Source organism: Buteo buteo, chromosome 8 (genome assembly GCF_964188355.1).
Source record: "Buteo buteo chromosome 8, bButBut1.hap1.1, whole genome shotgun sequence".
NCBI lineage: Eukaryota > Metazoa > Chordata > Aves > Accipitriformes > Accipitridae > Buteo > Buteo buteo.
This window is the reverse complement of record NC_134178.1, coordinates 39,470,472-39,491,716: the sequence shown is the minus strand read 5'-3', so window position 1 is coordinate 39,491,716 and position 21,245 is coordinate 39,470,472. Positions and strand designations below refer to the sequence as shown.

At 37.5% G+C, this 21,245-nt stretch overlaps 1 protein-coding gene across 3 annotated transcripts in view; it reads left to right on the top strand.

Annotated features, from left to right (window-relative positions):
- Nucleotides 1–21,245, top strand: part of DCBLD2 (discoidin, CUB and LCCL domain containing 2) — a 243,216-nt gene that overhangs the window by 211,472 nt on the left and 10,499 nt on the right. For 2 of the 3 annotated variants that reach the window (XM_075034251.1, XM_075034249.1), the window contains 8 exons: nt 4,834–5,061; nt 9,421–9,558; nt 10,746–10,797; nt 12,170–12,242; nt 15,426–15,559; nt 16,231–16,271; nt 18,918–19,133; nt 20,223–20,347. In XM_075034251.1, coding sequence (XP_074890352.1) covers nt 9,447–9,558; nt 10,746–10,797; nt 12,170–12,242; nt 15,426–15,559; nt 16,231–16,271; nt 18,918–19,133; nt 20,223–20,347 — 753 coding nt within the window. In that variant the 5' untranslated portion in view covers nt 4,834–5,061; nt 9,421–9,446. The remainder of the gene's footprint in view (nt 1–4,833; nt 5,062–9,420; nt 9,559–10,745; nt 10,798–12,169; nt 12,243–15,425; nt 15,560–16,230; nt 16,272–18,917; nt 19,134–20,222; nt 20,348–21,245) is intronic. The other variant, XM_075034250.1, reaches the window with a different exon arrangement.

Sequence of the window (21,245 nt, the reverse complement as noted above, 5' to 3'; positions counted from 1 at the left end):
TTGCTTCGTTAAGAAAGATTTAATTACATCCTGTATGTAGTCACAAACTTACAGAAAATCACAGCTTATAGATGTAAAATCTTCTCAGGAAACACAGTGGTTAGATTGAGCCTGTTCAAAAGGCAGTGCCACGTGTTAAAATTGAGATCAGGGTTTTGATATGCATCAGTTATGCCTTATAGACTGTAATCTTAAATTGTCTTTATTTTATCATTCTCTCTTCTCCAAGTAAGGAATGGGAAAGCATTCTGTAGTCTTAAAGATTAATTTTTAACATGTTTTGGTAGTGAGAAAAAGATTAGCAGTCGCTAACAGCAGCCAATTTCAGGGGAAAAAAGTTCTGATTAATTGACTTGAGCGACTATGAAGAATAGTTAATCTTTTTTTGTGGGTATTAATAGAGCACTTAGCACCCACTCCTGCATGCGCAGTGTCCTCTCATTTCATTGAATTTCACATTTTCTTCTTATCCAATGGATTTTGGTATGTTTGTGTTGGTTCAAGTTCTGTATTTTGTTGATGTAAAGAACTTGGGTATGAGAAATCGCTTTAAATCATCTGCATGATTGCATCAGACATCAACGTGCCGTAGCCTGGGGCTCCTATGTAATCTGTCAGGATAATTCATCCAGACTGCATTCGAAGGCGCCTGCAGAAGAGATGAATGGTTCTCCTGACAGCAGCAGTCTGCTTTCCTCTACTGGCTTCTTAAGAGGCGCCCATGTTTCTAACACATGCTTTGGTGAAGAGCTGAGCTTATTCATGTTTGCTGTGAACATGCTCCTCGGGACACATGAAATTCTATGCACATCTGCAGACCTTCCAGCAAATGTCAGGTGTAACGTGTATGTTTCTGCAAAGAGCTTGATCTATTCTGCAAGTGCAGGGTAGGTCTGTTGTGTGACAGTGGTCTGAAAGAAAGCAAGAGACTTGTTTGGCTGCGTACTGACAACAGAAGTTGTCAGCCCATTCAGGAATAATTGATTTAGGAATTGCTGTCTGTCTCTTCTGTGTGTTCTCAGATATTCCACTCTCATGCACATAGATTAACAGAAGCAAAAGATTCTGTGGCACTTTAGCTAATGACTTCCAAATGAATGAAGTAGCTAATGGTCCTATATATGTGGCTGTAGTGCAAAGAACTGTACTTCCTTTTTTTCTTGGAGAAATTGCTGAGTATTGCAGATTGCTCCCCTGATAAAGGATGTATATATGTGTCTCTGGAGTTGATCAGTGGTATTTATACAACTTTGGCAGAAATGATGAAGTATCACTTACATAGAGATGCTCAAGAACTATAATATATACCAATATAATACCAATAAAATAAAATGAAGTTTCATTGTTCTGCAAGTTTCACTGGAAGTGCGATTTTTAGAAATTTCCAAATAGCTCCTGAAATGATGCTGCTACCCGTGGCAGACTGCGTATTGCATGCTGGACATGCAATGGTAATCTTTAAATTCTTCAGGCAGGAAGTGCCTGGCACTTGTGCTATCCCTAACCTAAGTGAAACACACAACAAAATGAGATCTAACATGTCCAGTCAGAGTGAGCTACTTTTAAAAATTGGCTTCATAGTAAGATGATGCTGTAGATGCAGCTCAGCACTTTTTTTCCTTTCCATTCCTTTCTAGTATGATTTGAGAGCAGGTTCTTTAATATGGGTAGATTAGGAGAGTATTTTTCCTCACGTTTTCAAGAAAGCCTGCAACAAAAGGGAGATTTGAGATTTGCACTTCCATTAAATTGTGTGAGACACATTAGAAAGTTTTTCTAGCTAGCCATTAGAAACAAGGCTGATTGGATTGTTCCAACCTACAAGGGGAAGTTTGACATTTGTTAGCGATGTGTCTTTAAAAGAAAAGTCTCAGTGTCTTTTTAAAATTTACGATATTTTATTTGCATTTGATCACCTAAATGTGTAAGAGTGTTTTTGGAGTTCTTTTGCTTTTCGCATCAGAGGTGTGCCCTGATCATCATACAAACACAGTGCTGGTATTGTTTCATGCTCAAGACAGCTGAACAGCAAACTAGTGAAGTGGATGGTTTAAATGAATATTAGGGATGATCTTTTCTACTTTCAAGTGGAGAAATTTACAGTTTAAGTACAGTTTGGGTCAAAGAAGAGACCCAAGCTCTCCTTTGTCTTTGACTTCCAGCAGCATAGGCTTAAGATGCAAAAGTGTGGGGAAGAATCAAAGGTACATAAGCATGTCCATTATTGGTATTCCTGCTTGTAAGAAATAGCATTTGTGTGGTTACTGCATTGCAATAATGGGCCCATTGAAATGAGAAATAATTAACTACAAAGTATTGTAGATCGTGGAAGCGTTTTTATTTTCCTTAAAATGCACTCAGAACAATGTATCTGCCCATACAAGTGAAAGTACTATGATTTCATGTTCAAAAGGCCACTGTGTTAGTGTACCTGCATAATATTTTCAATCTGTAAATGATTAAACAGTTGCTTACCTCTCCCACAGGATAGGAAAAGCACAGAACTGCTTAACTGGGTCATTGTTTTTATTTAGGGCATAACCTAAAACCAACTGCTATTTATGTTGAAAATTAATTTTATATGTCTGCAGTATAAAGAGTTTTGAAATACTAGCCACAAATATCAGCAGGAATAAAGACCTAGTTTATATTTGTTGTTTTCATTATAGTAAGTCCCATGTATTTTGTAATGTTTGTATTTACTTGCGAATAGCCAGTTTACTAGCAAAGGAATCAGTATTTTTCTTGACTGTTACGCATATGACTAATAAGGAATCGGGCAATTAAATGTTTACTAGTAAACCAAGGCCATACAGGTTTTGAATGATAAATCTTTCACTTGCTCTTAGGTTTGTAACATGCCTTGGAAAGAAACCAGGATTACAATGATAGACAAAACATATGGTTTAAGTTACCTCTTTGCAACATTGGACAATTGTGTCTTGTGTATTAGAACAACAGTAGTTTAGGAAAGTAGTTTATCAGCTGTCACCCAAATGGAAATAATATGTCATGGGGTGGAACAAAGTGTTTTAAAGCAAATTGCTAAAATTGGTTGAAAAAAAACCATGGCTAAACAGCAGCTTTACAAATAGAACTTTTTACTGAAGCAGCTATTCCAGTTACCTTTTCCAAAGAAGAAGCATCATTTTGATTCAAGACTGCTAGCAAGAAAAAAAGCTGCAGTTTGCATCTGTTTGTGATTCTGTATATACCAGCAGCACTTTAGCTTTTAGAACATGCAGCTATCTTTCAATGTGCTCAGATTATAAAGAGAATAGGTTTTGTTACTAGAAATTAGGTGTTTTTGCAAACAGATTAATCACACCTAGTTAAGTACCACAGTGTATTTTTCCCACATCACTTCAGTGCATTGGACTTACTTTTCCATTCAGTCTTGCATGAAACACATTTAAGAATTTTGAACTTTAGTTAGAATTCTTAAATGTGTGTACATTTTTTGTCCCTAAAGCTTAGCTTACCTTTTCATGTTTAGTAGAGGAACTACACATATTAATATGTAATATGAAACACTTTCAGACTGACACTTTTAGCTGTCAAAACAAACATCTGTCAAGACAAATGATGTTGATCACTGTGAATTTCTAGAGTGTGAAATCTTGACGTAATGTTAAATCTGTTGTAATCACTTGGCGGGAACTGTATACAAAGGCATGAATTTTGAAGGGTAAAATGGACCTACAGATAATAAATGTATTTGGAGTGGTGTTGAAGACATTTTTAGCAGCATATCTAATCTGATTTTTGTCTTTGCTATTTTTGCTGACATTACTTTGTTCAAGATCCTGAAAGGTCCTGATGGCTTTTAAGATAACGTGTACAGATCTCTTTCAAAAGATTTCTGGACCTTCTAGTGTCAAATCTTGAAAATGATAATGCTGTTCCTGGCCTATTCATTTGATGGGACTAAATTCGATAAATAGGCTTTTTTGGGGATGTTACTTAAAGAACAGTCTTATTTCCAAAACAACACACAAATTCTTAGACTTCTTGTACTACATACTGGGGGAAATTCATGTCTAGCTGTTGAGTAAGTAGATTTATCAGTTTGCTCTTTATAATTTGATTTTGAGAATACACAATTTGTGCTATTTTTTCCACTTGTTAAACAAGTCTTCTTTAGTATTGTTACTGGTGTTTAAAATCAATACTCAGATATTAGGTAGAGGGCTCCAGGTTGGAGTTGTAATTTAGTTTGTTGTACAAATCCAGAAAAATTGAGCATGTTCTCTGAAGAGCTGTAAGAATTAATTACAGCATTAGAATTGTGGTACAGTAGAAAACAATGCACTAGCAGTTTGATGATGGTCAGACCTGGCAGTTATTTTCAGTAGAGTATTTTCTGTGCATTGTCTTTCCACTTCTGTTCTTTTTCGTCGTGTTGTGAATACAGTAACAACAGTAAAACTGATGTGCTCTTGTTTTATTGGCAGGTTTCTCCCTCGTTTTCAGAACCTGTTTTCTTCTGTACATAGGTGTTGAGGGAACATGAAATAGCAGGGACACTTTCCGTACTGTCTGTGCAATTTTTTAAGTCATTATGGATGAATTTTTATCTCGTTGAGGAAGCTGTAGCAGCTCTCTTGTCACCTATGATGAGAAGCTAAACGTTAGGCAATGTTAGCTGAATGGTGTTTTCTCACAATTGCCATTTCATCTGCATGCGACTTACTTGGAGTTTTCTTGCAACATGATTAGTATGGTTAAAACCCCAACAAATCTTATGCCACTGCTAAAAACCAGGATGACTAAATCACCAGTGAAACTTTGAAGATGAATGCACATAGCTGATTTATTTTTGTTCTTTTGTAGGTGATGGGTGTGGACACACTGTTCTGGGCCCTGAAAGTGGAACTCTTGCTTCGATAAACTACCCACAGACCTCTCCCAATAGCACAGTTTGTGAATGGGAAATTCGTGTAAAGCCTGGGCAGCGAGTTCAGCTCAAATTTGGCGATTTTGATATTGATGACTCAGATTCTTGTCATTCGAGTTATTTAAGAGTTCACAATGGGATTGGTCCCACCAGGACAGAGATAGGTAGGAGCTTTTATTATTGGTATTTGAAAGCTATTGTCTTATATAGAACTTGGATATATTGTTGGTACTTCTGTTACTTTTTAAATTTCTCCTTGTTTACCTGCTCTGAGCATAGAGTAACTACTAGGTGTATGGTATTAGTTAAGTTCTTTTTTTTTATAGCCCTAGAAAACTGTTATAATTCAGTTGGATATTGGCCAGGGTAAGACCTTGCCTGAATACATCACGCACTGCTCTTTGTACAGTGTGGATTTTGAGTCTTATGAGAAATGATGAAAAGAGGGAGGTGTTTACCTTATTTGAGATGCCTGTAAATAATAAAGAAAGGAATTTTAGTAATTGTGTAATTGGAGTTGTGTTTTTCCTGAGCTTCATATCAAGGAAGCCCTGCAAAACTTTGAGGAGTGCTCTGTGTACCTCACCACAGTAGAAAAACAGCCATCAGGGACCTGACTATTACAACTGATGGTACTGCTAGAAAGCTCAGCTAAGGAAAGATTCTCCTGTATGCTGTACAGGTCTTCAGTGCAGGGAGGGAGTACAGGTGTAACTGTAACTATATAAAAATAAAAGTGGTAAAGAAAACAGTGCTCTGATTGCCTCTTTCTCTGTTGACGTGCTCATTTCAGGTATGCTTACCAATGTTGCTCAGCAGATGAACTCTCTGTTTGGAATGCCAGTGTATTCTTAATGTAATTATTCTTAAATAATTGCATTTTGTTTACTGTTACTGAAGTGTATGTAAATGTCTGTCATATTAACACAATTCCTATATCCTAAAAATGTACTGAAGAAATGATGAGTAATGATAGCAGAACCTCCTACATTTTGTTTGTGTATACAATAACTAGATGGTAAATGCAACACAGATCCTATAATAATCTTTGTTCTTCAGATTCCCAAAGGAAACTCTGTTGTAATGTTTTTTTTTTCTTAGACATTTCCCAGTAGCTTGCAGAGTTCTTGTAAGCAGTGGAGAGAGTATTGCAAAACTATGAGGATCTTCATTTAAAAAAAAAAAAAGTAAAAAAAAAAAAGTAAAAAAAGTGTGTGTAAATATATATATATATATATATCTATCTATCTATATATATCTATCTTACCTGAAATGCCTTTCTTTTTGTATGGAATAGCTCTGATTTGAGCTATTTGTCTTGGTAGTATTAAAGGATGTCAGGCTTCAAAAGTTGTGTAGTTCAAATATCCCCCATCTACTGATAATGTCCATAGTTTAATTTTTGTCTTCTTTAAGAGACTATAATATAAGGCAGGTTTTTTTTTCAAATGGCAGTGTGACATTATCATCTACGTCAAGGTGTATGTAGGGTTTTAAGACCCTTGTGGTTATTTTGCATAAAACTCAAAAGGAATTGTCATTCTTCCTTCCCTGAAATTGGTTGTTATTGTGCAGATTGATTTTATTTTCTTTCCTAAAGCTTTAATCTGGAGAGAGAGAAAGAGGGAGAGATTTACTTCACCAAGATTGTTTTTGTGCAACACAGATGCCATTCCCACTAAATTGAGTCTTTTTATAAAGAGGCTAGTGGAATGTTAACTTTGTTAACCCTCTTTTCCAACTGTTACCTAGGTAAGTGTATGTGAAAATAAGTATGTGCTTGGAGCCGTTGAGCCAGACTTGGTCCAAAATAGGAAATGCTGAAGTCCTTAAATGGCAAGGAATGTCCAGTTCTGATAAGTCTATTATTCACTTTTACAAGTGACTTAATGGGTTTGAGTAAATTTTCTACTTCATTTGTTTCTCTTGACTTTCAGCTGTTCCCAGCTGGTGTAGTAGCACAGTATGTTGAGCAAATGTGTGTGTTGTTCTGCTCTTAATAAATTAAATCACAGAACAAACAGTGATATTAACAGTGGCAGATACAGACGATGCAGACTCCTGAATGTTCATGTTTGAAGCAACAAGCACTGGAGAGATTGGACAGTGACCTGAATTTTTTTGGAATAAATCTGGATTTATCCTAAGTTTTTCCATTCAAGACTACTGACATGGTCTAACATTAAAATACTTGTATTACATAAAATCTGAAATTCAGTGATACCTGCTTTAACCCAAAATGACTTAAAAATTGGCTGATTAGATTAAAAAATGAATTGTTAGTGGGTTAGTTCATTCATAAACAGAGAAGGTTTCTAATGAAGCTTTTGAGGGCTTGTTCGTAATATGCCTTCTGAATATTTATCAGTAAATCAAAAGAAGATTCAAATCCTTGGTGTTAAGTTTTATAAAGGGGTTCTGTGTTAGATTTCATTACAGTCCAATCACTGTGCATCTACAGTCACGTGTACTTATTTAATACACACAATGTAAGCCCAGATCTATAGGAGCAGAGAAGGTAAGCTACTGTGGGAATTCCCTCTCCTGCTGTAATTTTGCTGCGCAAAAGCACTTGGGGTTCTTAAATGCATAAGTACAAACAAAATAGTGATATTACATCTTTTGCATGTACCATTGACAGAGGTGTCACGGCAGTTATCTTTTGCCCATTTCTAGTGCCTACTTTGTAAAAAGATTGCTAAAAATCTGGCGAGAGGCCAGGGAAGAGTTAGAAAAGTGATTTATAGTCTCAAAAGTATGTCTTGCCATGAATCATAAGGTGCATCAGTCTACAGTTTGTCAAAGGCTGTATCTCCATGGTGCAAGCAGCACTGGATAGTTTATCCAAGCTAGATTTAAATGTCTTGCCCTGGGTGTTTGCCCAAAGAAGAGGATAAATGGTGTCTTGAAGACAGACTGACCTACCCTGAGAGAAGTGTTGTGCTGGACAATTGTGTAACAAGATCCAGTGGCTGAAAACAAAACTTGGGGGAAGAAAAAAAAAAAGGAAAAGTGGTAGTTGGAAAAGTGATACAGTTTATCACAACGAATGCAATTAATCATTGAAACATGACTAAGAGCAAAACATAGGGTCAGTGTGGAGCCTTGGTAAAAGGGAACTTACTTCTTTGTAACTCTCCCTGATAACCTTACCTCAATTCACTACTTAAACTGGTTATATTTGTATAATGTTAAACATTTCATTAAAGTATTGTAAAATCTATTTTCTTTTTTCTTTAGAAAATACCCTTGCTTTTTAAAAAAAATCTGAATAAACAAAATTTAGAAAGCTCTGAATAATGATAGGAATTTGTATTTCTAATTTTTAAAAATTTTATTAGTATTTGAGAGTGCAGTTCACTTTTTAAAGGAATTTGACATACACGTTATATTTGTTTGTTATATTGGTTCTGTATTATATTTCTTAGGAACTATTCCTGCAGGGCAGTGTTATTCCACTCCCTCTACTTTAGTACTGTGATTTGCCTTTAGTTGAGAAGGGAGTCTGGCTTCTTTTTTGTTATTTTACAATATAATAGCATACTTTTCAAGAAAGCAAATAAATGAACGGAAAACTGAAACATATGCAGTGTCATTTGCTGCTGGTGATTATCCACTGCTGAATCTTAAATAGGGTTATAGATGGTTTACAACCTTGAATGATCAAGGGAGCCTATAGAACAGAAGATTATTTTTTATTTTTTCTTAGAGGTTAATAAACTGATCAGTATTTTATTAAAGGTTCTAGTTAGTAGAGCTGGAGAATTCTATATTGACTTGGGCCTGTTTAACATCCATCCATCCAGGTAATGTCATTTGGTAGTAATTCTAGGACTTCATAGGGCAAATATTGTCAATATCTGCAGAGTGCAGCACCTCAGTTTAAAGTGTATTAATTTTGGTCATTTTGGATGGCAAGTGAAGTATCCAGATGCAGAACCTCTGCTAGGTTTTATAGGTGCAGCAAAACAGAAAGTGAACCAGCTGGTAGTTGATGTTAATGCTGCTCACATGTGCTTGTACGTTAATGCGGAAGTGCACTGAATCATGCCTGCGGTTGTCCAAAAGTAAGAAAAACAGTTGACAGAAACCATGAAATAGTTGACAAGGAAGAAGTGCCCCAACAGCTGAAGGAAGAGAAGGGCTTTCTTCTCATTTGCTTCTGTGGATGATTCTCATTGCCCTAACTGGATCCTTTTCCTTGACAGATTTCTCATGGTCTTTGAAGAACTGACTGCGAGGGTTATGCATGGCTAGAGGTGAATGGGATAAGGTCACATTTATTTGCAAATGTTAAGGCTGTGAGAAACTCTCACCTGTTGACAGTGGCAAAATAAATGTGGTACCCATACTCCGCCATTTGCTTTAAATGGACACTGACTACATGATTTAGTGTCATGCACATGTATTTGTTTTTGAATGTATGCCAGAAGTAATGTGAGCTTATGCTGCAAATGAAAAAAGATGCTTATTACCAATGTTGGTTTTGGTCCATGTCTGTTCTCTCCTCCTTCTCTCCATAGGAAAATACTGTGGGTTTGGCTTTCAAATGGATGGTTTAATTACTTCAAAAAGTAATGAAGTCACAGTACAGTTCATGAGTGGAACACACACTTCTGGACGTGGATTTCTTGCAGCTTATTCAACCACTGACAAATCGGGTATTTATAATTATTTGGTAATTTTCCTGTGCTGGTAAAATTAGAGCTGCCTAGTAAAAACACAGAACCAATTTATTTATTCCTGTGTTCTCACAAATTAACTTCTGAAAATGAAGACTTTTAATACAGTCTTCTTGATATTTCTGCGTAGGAAATGGGACTGTTCAGTTATTATTTAAGTTGCTGTAATTTTAAAGAAATTATATCAAAGCTTACCCTGGATAGCAGGGCAAGAATCACAGTTACCTCTTAAGAATGAAAGAGCTGCTTCAGATAAAGGACGAAATGCATTTTTTCAGGTAGTAATCAAGGTGGCAGATAACTAAAAAAATGTTCTTACCAAACTGTATGTATTTTATACAGACAAACCTTGTGGAAAATTTTATTTCAGTGACAGTATCCTATACTCCCTCAACTCTTTAGTTACACAATCTGGTGATTACTTCCCTCCCCCCCCCCCCATGTTTTTGGTTATTCTAGCCTTTAAAGGAGGCTGCTGTATTTGTTTTGCATCTCCTTCCACTCATTGTAACTGTGAGTGACATACGTGGTGCACAAGGAAATGAAGGATTGCCAGCAACTGCTTCACAAGGCAAAAGGCTTCAGAAAACCCTTTATAGAAGTAATTCTTAAAAAGAACAGATAAAGGGTTTTCATTTTTGTGTTTTGTGGGTTTTCTGATGCGTTTCTCTCAGTATTTTGGACTGTGTGTGCTGATACACAGCAGACTGAACATAAAATTTGAGGTATCAGTCACGGATGCCAGTAACATGGCACTCATGTTTGTTCTCTATGCTGCCTGGTTTCAGTACTGTAGGACTGTTAAATACTGAAAACAGAGGCCTGTTTAGTTTGTTTAATTTTGTGAAAAGAACGTATGTTTATGTCTGAATATGTCAGGTTCTCTGAAGTATAGCTATAAATTAAGCTGCACAAAAAATGAATGTTTGTAGCGTTACTCTTGTCTAACATTCTCAGTGGATTTCCCAGTTACTCAGACAAATTATCAAGGTTCTACTGTAATACAAAATCTGTTGCAAGAAAATTTAGTAGGAACGTAGGTTTTTTTCATTCTGAGACTTCTGGTTAAGCCACAGAGGCTCAAACATATATTTTTGTGCACTTTAAAAAGCATACTCAAACTTGTCATCTTATCATCCTCTTGACCTAACATTTTTTCTTTCCAGACCTAATTACCTGTTTAGACAATGCAAGTCACTTTTCCGAACCAGAATTCAAGTAAGACTGATTTTACCTGTTTCCCCCCAATCTCTTTAATGAAGTCATTTTAGTGTTTCTACTTCACTGTTACTTACACCTGATGCAGCTTGAAAATTGGCTGTCCCGAGAACTTAAGAAACAAACTAATTAGGGTTAGGGCTGAATAATTTTGACATTTGCACTCCTCCTTCCTCTGTCTCCTCCCCCCATTTTTGTTATTTACATGCAGTATACAGTAGAACCTCGTTAATTTGCACTAACAGATAGGAGCTAATATCTCATTCCCATAGAAAGAATATAGCTTTTATAAACACATATTACAGCAGGTATACACCTTAAATGCTGAAATTTGTATTACAGTTATCTAAGGAGCACTAAACTATGAAATGTGTTAAAAATTACAAGCCCGTTTCACAGTTTGGTGTGAATTAATGAGGTTCTGTGGAGACATAAAATGCTGTACCTTCTGATGGGGGAACCATATGTCATTTCCCTGTTTTCCTCCTCCTCCTCCATTTCCATCTAAAGTAAGGACAGTGTTTAAAGCTGCGGACTGTTGTGAAGTACATAAACTTAGTTTTCGGAAAACTTCAGCCCTGGCATCATGAAAAGTTTCAAAGTGCAACTGTTGCATTTCTCTTTCATTTTCCCAAGTTCCAAAATAGGGTTTTAATTGTAGGTTCTGGCCTTACTCAACACGTGCTGAAGTCTCTGAAGCCCACTGTTTTTGTGGTACCTGCAATGTTGCTTCAACTGTTGTTGAACTGCGGTGAAAACGTTAATAGTTTACTCCAGTTCACTGTTAAATCTTGAAGATTTAATTGCTTTTGTATGTGCAGTATGAAGTGGGACTAGAACATGACCATTGGCCTGCATCTGAGGTGCAGATGTCTTGCCTTTTGCTTTTCATGAACTAGTGGCATTAAATGAATTTGACCAGTTTTTTATGATGAAAGTGTTGCCAGGAGCTGCTATAAAATAACATTATTTTTCAGATCTATTATTTAAGGATGCAGAACAAATAGATATGCAAGTCTCTAGTTTATAAAATAAAATGCATTAATATTGGTACTTTCAATTTACAGAAGCCATGCAGTATTTATATTATTAAATGCTGGCTTTATTAATATATTATATTGAGACTGGAACTGTAGCTTCAGCTGAGGCTTCTTTTTAAACTTTTTCAAATGTCTGTTCTCCTGTTGTGTACTTCTCTTCCTGAGTATTTTTTTTGTCTGATTTGATATGTCTTCAATGAGGATATATCCTTAAATAGTGATAATCTGAATGATAACAGTGCATTGTAAATCAAAAAATTGTGACTATTTTATAACATTATAAGAGTTGTAGTTGCATGCATATCTTGACTTGATATTTTATCCTCTTCCAGTAAGTATTGTCCAGCTGGATGTGTGATTCCTTTTGCTGATATTTCAGGGACTATTCCCCATGGATACAGAGACGTAAGTAAAAATACTGTGGGCTTACATGAATTTTGGTAAAATGCCATTTGGTAAATGGTATAATTACAAGTCAATTATAGTTGTTTACATTAGTTCTGCTGCCTGTGTTCTGGAATTTGTACCTCCTAAAGTGAATAGCATGGTACTCATTTTTTTGCACAGCTGCTAAATGGCTAGTGCTTCAGATCTTGCCATCACCAAGAAGCAAAGTAGTGCAGTAAAGACTCAAACATTTTTGTAAGGCCTGCTGAGAAGGGTGGATCAATCACAATATTATTTTTTACTTCCTGTTTTGTTTTTGTTGGCTTTCTCAGGTTGGGAAATTCAGATTTATAAAGAGAGAACCAGTTCTTTTAATGGTGTCGTCTTGTTTTTGACACTGTAACGCATCTCTAAACAGAGGGTCTCAGTGGTTATCTTAATTTTTTATTACAACATGAGAGGTGAAATACTGTCTATGCTCAGCAGCTATAAAACCATTTGCAAAATAGAGTTAATACTGTAACATTAATAGTTCGATGAACTGGAAATGAGTATCTTCAATAATGTACTATTTACTCAGAACACTACAAAAACCTCTACACTGTTTTTCTGATGAAGGCTTTTATAACTGGATTAGCTTACCTGCCATAGAACTGGAGGGTGTTTGCTTTGTTTATTTTTAAGTGATTATAATTTTGCTAGCAATCTAGTAAAAAAATACATGAAATCTCTTTGTTTATCTTAAAATACTCTTTTAATAAGCCACTAGATCTAGCACAGAGGAAAGACAATTTTAAAACATTAGTGAGCACAGATTTTAATATTAAATATGAACCTAAAGTGTGCCTCTCTGATTTTCTTTTCTCAAATATCTGCAAATCCTAGGCTACCTGCTTAAATAATTACCCATATGTAAAAATGTCACCACAGCGTAACTGTGTTATATATTCTGGTCCACATTGAGTCAGTCCTCACTAAACAGCTGCGAGGTAATTTTTGTAGCTAGCAACAAGATGAAGTTGATTCTCTGTCTAGCATATTTGTAGCATCAGTAGGAGTTCTGCTTGTTGGGAGTTTTTTTTGCCAAAATCTGGAAAAACTGTTTTCTGTGGCAGAAAAAGGAAACATTACAAAATAAATGCCCTGTGACTTTCTTTTTGTATGCTTTATTGCTCTGAATAAAAGGCAGAGAATTTCCCAGAAGTGAAGCTGTGTGGAAAGAAATCAAATTGTCCAGCACTTTAGACAGAGTTTCAGGTAGATATTTCTCATGCATCTCTTTCAAATTATCAGCAGCTGCTTGCTGCTTTAAAAAATACCCTAAATCTTGATTGACAATACTTGTGTGACCCTAATGTCCACAGTCCTTGAGGACTTGGAGCACTCATTGCTGATGTCTTCTGGTAAGCAGGGAGAAGAGAGCTTCATCTACTGCAGAATCCCATGCTCTTACTCTCAAGGCAAAGCGGGAAAGGAAAGGGGAGCTGCATGCATGGGCAAGACATAATTACATTTATTTAGAAAGCTTTTGGAATATTTGTGGGGTGGGAATAGGGTTAGAGTTTTTGTGTGTGAATATACTGAGGAGATTTATGTTTGGAAAAGTTTGGGTGAGCAGGTTTTTTTTGCCAGTGAGCTTGAGGTATAGGGGCATCCTGGCCTGCTGCACCATGCAATTGTTTCTAAAGAAGCCACAATGGAGAAAGTTGTTCTGTTTTTAAAATAATGTGAGAAAGAAAATCATCCATGAAGTCTTCCTTCTCTAGAAAGGACCTGCTGATTCCTTCTTCAAGAACTGTGGTGAGGCTCTATAGTACCTAGTGGACTGGTTGGCAGAGCAGTGCAGCAAATGTGTTCAGTAGCAACAGCTAGCAGTGGACTTTGTTTGGGAGAGCAACTGTTAACAGTAAATAAAAATCTGCAGTCCTCCTCTGTTGTTTATTGGCTTGGGCAAGCCAGCACTGGGATACCACACTAGTAATAACAAGCTAAATATGGTTTCCAGAAGGTATATTGGGGGATACCCCAGTGGTCCTTCACAGGCAGCTTTGCCCACTCGATTTTCTAAAATTCGGTTTGATCCCAGTCTCATTGGGTGTGAGCGAGGGGCTGCAGAATTGCAAAGCACCCCAGTGCTGCACATTGCAAGAATGCCCATGAATAGCTCTGACTATGCCTGTCGCACTGTGTGTAGCCAGTAATCCTCCAGAAACCATGGTGCACGTGGTGGATGGGTGCAAAGCCACTGCTGCTAAGTTTTTTTTTTTGGAACTGGACTGTCTGTCTGCTCCTGAGCACTAGGATGTTTCTTGGTCAAACTCCTTTGGCCTGGAAGGGTTTGCTTCCCAGCTGGAGAAGATCTCCTGGGCTAGTTTTGGTCCTGGAGACAGAGGCATCTTGCTCTGCTCACTCTGTGCTGTGCCTGAAGGACTTAGTGTCGTGAGTCAGTCCTGCTGTCTATGGCGCAGCTAGCCTGCAAGGCAGGGAAACGAAAGTGTCACTGTGACATTTGTTAGGGGATCCGAGCTAACAGTCGTCCGGGGAGAGAAGGGAAGGACAGGATGGCCTGCAAAAACTTTTTGCATAACTGATCTCCATTGACCTGTACCACCTAGGTAATCGGCTTCTTTAGAATGAATTGTATTCATGTGTTACTGTGGGTTTATATGGATCAGAGTGCTGGATGGTTATGCCATGTTTAACCATGAGTTAAAAATATAATCCAATGGCTAAAAGCTACAAAATCTGCAGTGCATCACTCCTTAATTGTGAGAAAATGAATAAACATACTTTCAATGTGCTTTCTATTAAAAGGTTTCCTGTGTATTTATGTATTCAACTTCTGTTGTCTAACATAATAGGTTTATTATAGGCTGAAAGTCTGGCTGTCTGGCTTTTTCAGACTGATTCACCTTGCTGTTTGTTTGAGCTTATTTAATTACAAGAGTTACATTCCAAATACATCTGGGTGAGGGCACACTGAAACATTAGGACCTTCTTTTTGTTGTTTTATAAATTCCATAATAAAACAAAGATGAATGGTTTCTAAATAACAGAGATAACAGTTAAATAAGAACAGTATCTTAATGTAATAATAACAAAGACTATAACTGGACTATGTAGCATTTACAATATATGGTGTAGTATTCAATTTATTTACAATGTATTATTAAATTTTTCTTCCCTCCCACCCTCTTCAAGTCATCATCACTTTGTATGGCTGGTGTTCACGCAGGCGTTGTGTCAAATACTCTGGGTGGCCAAATTAATGTTGTAATCAGCAAGGGCATTCCGTACTATGAAGGCTCCCTGGCTAACAATGTCACCTCAAAAGTGTAAGTGTACTTCCCATGTTCTCCTTATCTTTAGAACCTTACATCTTGGTAATGTCTCATCGTGGGATTAATTTCAGCTAGTGTTCCATGGCCAGGTTCTCTTCTGTAAGGTTCTCACAATGCTCTTTTGCTATGATGTGATTGTTTTACCAGATATATTTAACCTCTAAACCATAAAGATTAATTTTCCAAGTTCTGCAAGGAGGTTTTATCTTCCAAAATGCATGGCATGACCATAAATTCCTAATGGTCTGTGGAAAAAGAATAATTTAACAGCAACTTTTTAGTTGCGGGGAAGAGAGTGTAATTTGTCATTTTTATCTCAGGAGTCCCAGGAATTAAAGCAATCAGAGGAGATTAATTCTTGTTATTATGATTAGCTTAATTTAGAAGGGAAGCATTTTAATGAAGTCTTGTGTTTTGCTGGGCAGATGTTTGTTTGAAAGCCTTCAACTCAGTATCTCTGGACTAGATTTCAGTTGAAGAGGTGTTTGTACTGAAAGCACTGCAACTTGGTGACAGGAAGCGTTGCTTTAATCGTGAAGTGCTTGTTTACGCATATGTGCCTAGGTTTCAGTGGCAAGAAGTCAGACAAGAAAAATAAATTGAAGACAGTTTGTTTCAATTTTCCTCACTGACTACTGCAAAAAAAAATCTTTTGTTCTCTGCAGGGGACCGTTATCTACAAGTCTCTTCACATTTAAGACGAGTGGTAAGCATTATCACATGTATTAACATTGACGCTTTCATACAAATTTTGTGAGTAGAAATAAGTGTGCAGGTATTTTATTTCTTAATTTTTGTTCTAGTGAGACTTTTTTACTGCATTTCTCAGTAAAGTATATTTTTGAAGTATTTTACTATCTCATTTTGATGACTAATCATCACTACGTTTATAGGTACAGCGATGTATAAAGTAAGCCTTGCTTATCTGCAGAAAGAGATTCTTTCAGGTTATGTTGCTCCGTTATGGTCTGGTTTAAAGTGACTTGACTCCCATACTTGAAAGACACTGCTAAAGCAGAGCCGGGCGCTTAAGAGTTGCTCTTTATTTGTAACAACTGTGGGTACTAGGTTTTTTTCCAGGTTTACTCCTTACACTTTCCTTGTTGCCTGCTAAGAAAGCCAGTAGAAATCAAAAAATGATTCCTCAACTTTCTCCACACCCCCCCCTTTTTTTTTTTCTCCCATATTCTTGCAACTGAATGCTATGTGATAAATTACTTGTCTCTCTTGCGCTGGAAGAGCATCTCTTGGGCCTTGCTCTGTGTGTAAGTTGTGTTCTTTCTTGGCTGCCATGTTTTGTTTTGTAAATGTGTACCAGGTTGCTGATTGGTGTAACAAGTGTTGCTCCTTTTTAAAGCTTTACTGCTTTGCATGTTTTTACTTCCTATCAATTACCTGTTTTACAAATAAATTAGCTGTAGTTTTCTAAATGGAAGCTAGCTTTTCTGTTAGTCACTTTAAATGCCATCCTTGAATGGACGTTGGAAGATTTGTTTAGACAGTGGCCTTTCCTTAATCTCTTTAACTGTTTTAATAACAATATAAAAAAAACCCAGCAAACTAACAAAAGCATTATGTTTGTTTTCCATAAGGATAAAGTTAAAAACAAAAAAAAAGGGACGGGGAGGGGGGGAAATCATACACATACTCAGGAAAAGTGTATAAATAAAAGTGATGCTGAATGGGGATATAAAGGCAGGAATCTGATGGGCAGAAGTGTTTGGAGATGGAAATGTATACAAACAAGCAAAACATTAGAAAACAATAATCCACGTAATGTTCAAATAATTTATCTCCCAGACCTCTGCAAGAGCTGGAAGGAGTTGCATGTCTGGTGACCGTATGCATGGAGAATATTAAACACAGTGATAAGAGGCAGGGTTTGTTGGGTTTTTTCTTTCAAAATGTGATCTGATAGTGTATATGAAAGTAATTAAATGTCCTGGAAATATGAAGAGAGGAGAAAATGCTGATCTAGACTATCTGGATTTCAGTGACATATTTGAGAAATTACTGAATAAAGTAGAGACAAGATGCAGGTCTAGATTAAAATGTCTGTAGTTGGGTGGCCTAGGAGTTAGCTGAAGGAAGAAGGGACTCCGTAGGATGCTGAAATGAGATTTATCAGACTGTGGTGAAGTTACTAGTGTGGTTCTTCCGTAATAGTTGTTTTCATGACTTGGTACAAAATACAGGAGTGTGTTATTAGTGCTAGAGGTGTGGTCAGTGCAGAGGAAGACACAACTATTTGTACAGGAAGACCTAGCTGACTTTGAGAGTTGAGTAATAGAAATTAATTGAAGAATCACAGAGCAAAAAGTATACATAGACATTGAGGCGTTTCTGCTTCAAACTGTGGCCCCATGTTAGATGGAGATGACGGATGAGGGAAAGGATTCTGTTAGTGGAGTGCTAAGTGTGATCCTGTGCTGCAGTAGATGAAGTACGTCCAGTAGAGACAAGGAACTATTAATGCCATCTCACAAGACATTGGTGGGGCCTTGTCTGCGATCCAGTTGCACCTGGGCTCTGCCGCGTGTGTCTGCCCTGAGGGATGAGCGCCCGACCTTGGTGCCGAGGAGGGCTGGAGGGGACCTGCAGGGAGAGGGTCAGCTCACAGCAAAAGGGAAGCCAGGCTGGGTTGTTCAGGCTGGCTGACTGAAGGCAAAGATCGCTCTCTACTGATATGTCTGGGGAATACGTGTGTAAAACTACTGGCACTACAGAGTAAGATTTAGCAAAGAGCAAATGGGTGCCAACTAGCCACAAGGAAATTTAGCCAGGAAGTTAGGAGATGTCTCATGCTGCTGATGGCTAAAAAACATGGGAAGAAACTTGTTGTAAGAATGGTGACAAAAAAATACAACTAATTTCAAGGATGTGTTTGAGCTCAAGGCTAGGATTATGACATGGCTTCCTACACGCTTTGGTGTATTGTTTGAATTAACATTGTGATACTGAGGTGGGTTTAAAAAACAAGAAGTTATATAGACACAAAAAAGGAACGAATGATCAAGTAGTGTGTTTCCCATTCACTGCATCAGCCGTACATGCTCTTCAACCATGACAGCTCCCCCAAAGCTTCTTGTCTAGTGCTCTGTGTGGGTGGTGATTGAGAGAATATCCACATTACACTTAGGCAGGCATAAGTCATGGAATACTCACGGCCACAAGTTTGGTTCCAGCATCACTATTAGAAAGTGGAAGACAGTGTGTTTTGTTGGTAGTGTTGTTATAGTATAAATTTAAATGGCAGTTTAATGTTTGCATGTAATGTCTTAAACTCCAAACCAGTAAAATTATTGTGTAACTTGAATTTTCACTTTGAATCCTCACCTTTTCTATTGCTCAGGTTGCTATGGGACACTGGGGATGGAATCTGGGGTAATCCCTGATTCCCAGATCACGGCATCATCTATTCTTGAGTGGTCTGACCAAACAGGACAAGTGAACATTTGGAAACCTGAAAATGCCAGACTAAAAAGGGTTGGTCCTCCTTGGGCTGCTTTTATCAGTGATGAACATCAGTGGTTGCAGATTGACTTGAATAAAGAAAAGAGAATAACAGGTAAGTGAATCTGATGTGGCTTTTAAGCAGCATTGAAAAAGTTTGGTTGCTGACATCCTTTTTTTCCAGTGCTTGGTCTTAGTTAAAGTCCAGGTGACATTTAATTACCATTACAGCAAAGTTGGTTCCATGTCCTAGGTAGTATACTGAGGAGCCTGGAGTTAAGAGTTGCACAGGTGGAGTTTCATGGTAGAAAACACATCTTCCATCAGAATTTGTTGAAGTGTTTCCTGTGGCTTTATTGGATCCTTGATGCTTCCCTTTTCCTGCTGATTGTCTCCTTGGAGTTGCAAATCCATATCCAGTTAGCTCAGTCCACTGGTACCTCTGGTGCAGGTGTACTGACTTACATTTCTAGGTTCTTCCTACTGCCTGTCATAGCCATAGTGAATCCAAGAGTGGAGCCAGGAGCAGTTGCAGTGCAATGTGAGATAAGCAGCAGAGCGAGTAAACCAGCTGGCAGCCTCCCCTTCACCTCCTTGCCTGAAGTGGAACTTGGGCTGAGAGTTGGGGGTGCTGGGCCCCTCAGCAGTCTGTTGCGCTTTCCCTCAGCAAGCGGGCCAAATGGTGCAGACTGATGCAGCCAGAGGCTGGGTTAGGTTCTGCTCCATCACAGAGATTGTGATGGACCATCCGTCATCGTTTTAGTAGCTGTGTCTGTTTGGAGAGACAGCTGGAGGTGCTGTTTTACAAAACAGCTTTCCTTTGTGAGTTGTTCTGCAGCACTGAGGTGTCAACTTTAGGAAGCTACAGTTCTTTCAATGGTGCTTTTAGGGTGGCAGTACAAAAGCAGGGAAGAGTGGTGGTGTCTTGGCAACTGGGGACAGGAGTGGGCCATGGTCAGATGAAGAGACTGTTTCCATCAAGAAATGGGGGAAAAGTGCTTAGCAAGGTTATATCATGAGAATTGAAAGTGAAATGATTTTCAGTCTCTGTAGAAGTTCCAGACCCTGGCACCTTGGATACTTTTCAAAATGTAACTGGACCAGTGGAGATTCCAACTACGTAATGCTGGATTCTAAAGCTGATCTATTAATTTTTACAAACTGGTACCTTTTTTTGTCTAACTGGGCACCTTCATTTTCACAGGTATTATAACTACTGGATCAACCTTAGCAGAGTACTACTATTATGTCTCAGCCTACAGAATTTTATACAGTGATGATGCACAGAAATGGACAGTATACAGAGAACCCGGCATGGATAAAGATAAGGTAAAAATACCACAATTGTAAATATGACTAATTTTGGTACGGTGAGGAAGCATTAAATAACTTCCCTTTTCAGTGTAATTTTGAATCAGTATCTGTGCAGAAGAAAATATGAACAGGTGCAAATATGTAAGGATTTGAACAGTTCTGAAATTCAGAGATTATTTTTATTACTATTTGGGGGTGGGGGAATATTCTATACAAGAAACTTCCCTTGCCAGTGGTAGGCTGTCTGGTACTGCGTCTCTTCAAGAACAATCAGATTTCTTTCAAAATAGGTTGTATGTTTCAAAATTAAGGTTTACATTCTTATCCTCTTGTGGTTACAGAATAAATGTTAGGGATTGTATAATTTTCCATCTTTTATAATGTTTGTTTGTCTTTTTGATGAAATACTGGTAAGTTTGTTTCTTGTATAATAGAACAGCCCTTGCAGAAGGGAGTTTTCTTAAAAAATGAAACAGTATGTTCAGATTGCGAATGCTTTGCCACACAGAAAAATTATCTAATGTTATCGGCAAGATAATATCATTTTCCCTGCGTTTACAGTTTTGCAGTATTTAATAGACAGTAAAAATGAGAAGATTAATGTCCTACGTGGTCTTCCTTAGTGGTTCAGATCAGATTTTCTTAAACAAATGAGAAGATTCCTGGTAACCTGACTTGAACTAGAATTTCTTTTTCTTACAATTCTTGGATGTAATTTACCTTACTTCCATAGGCCTGTGGTATTACATATATGTAAAAGTAACTAATAACCTAGTAACTTTTTAGAAACGGGTCTTAAGAATGATAACTCTTTAGCTGTACTTGGTTTTCTTCTGTTCACTGTGGATCAAGAATGTTTCAAGGTAGGATGTAGCATCCTGTTGATGAAGTGAAAGGTCGAAGTATCAGGCTT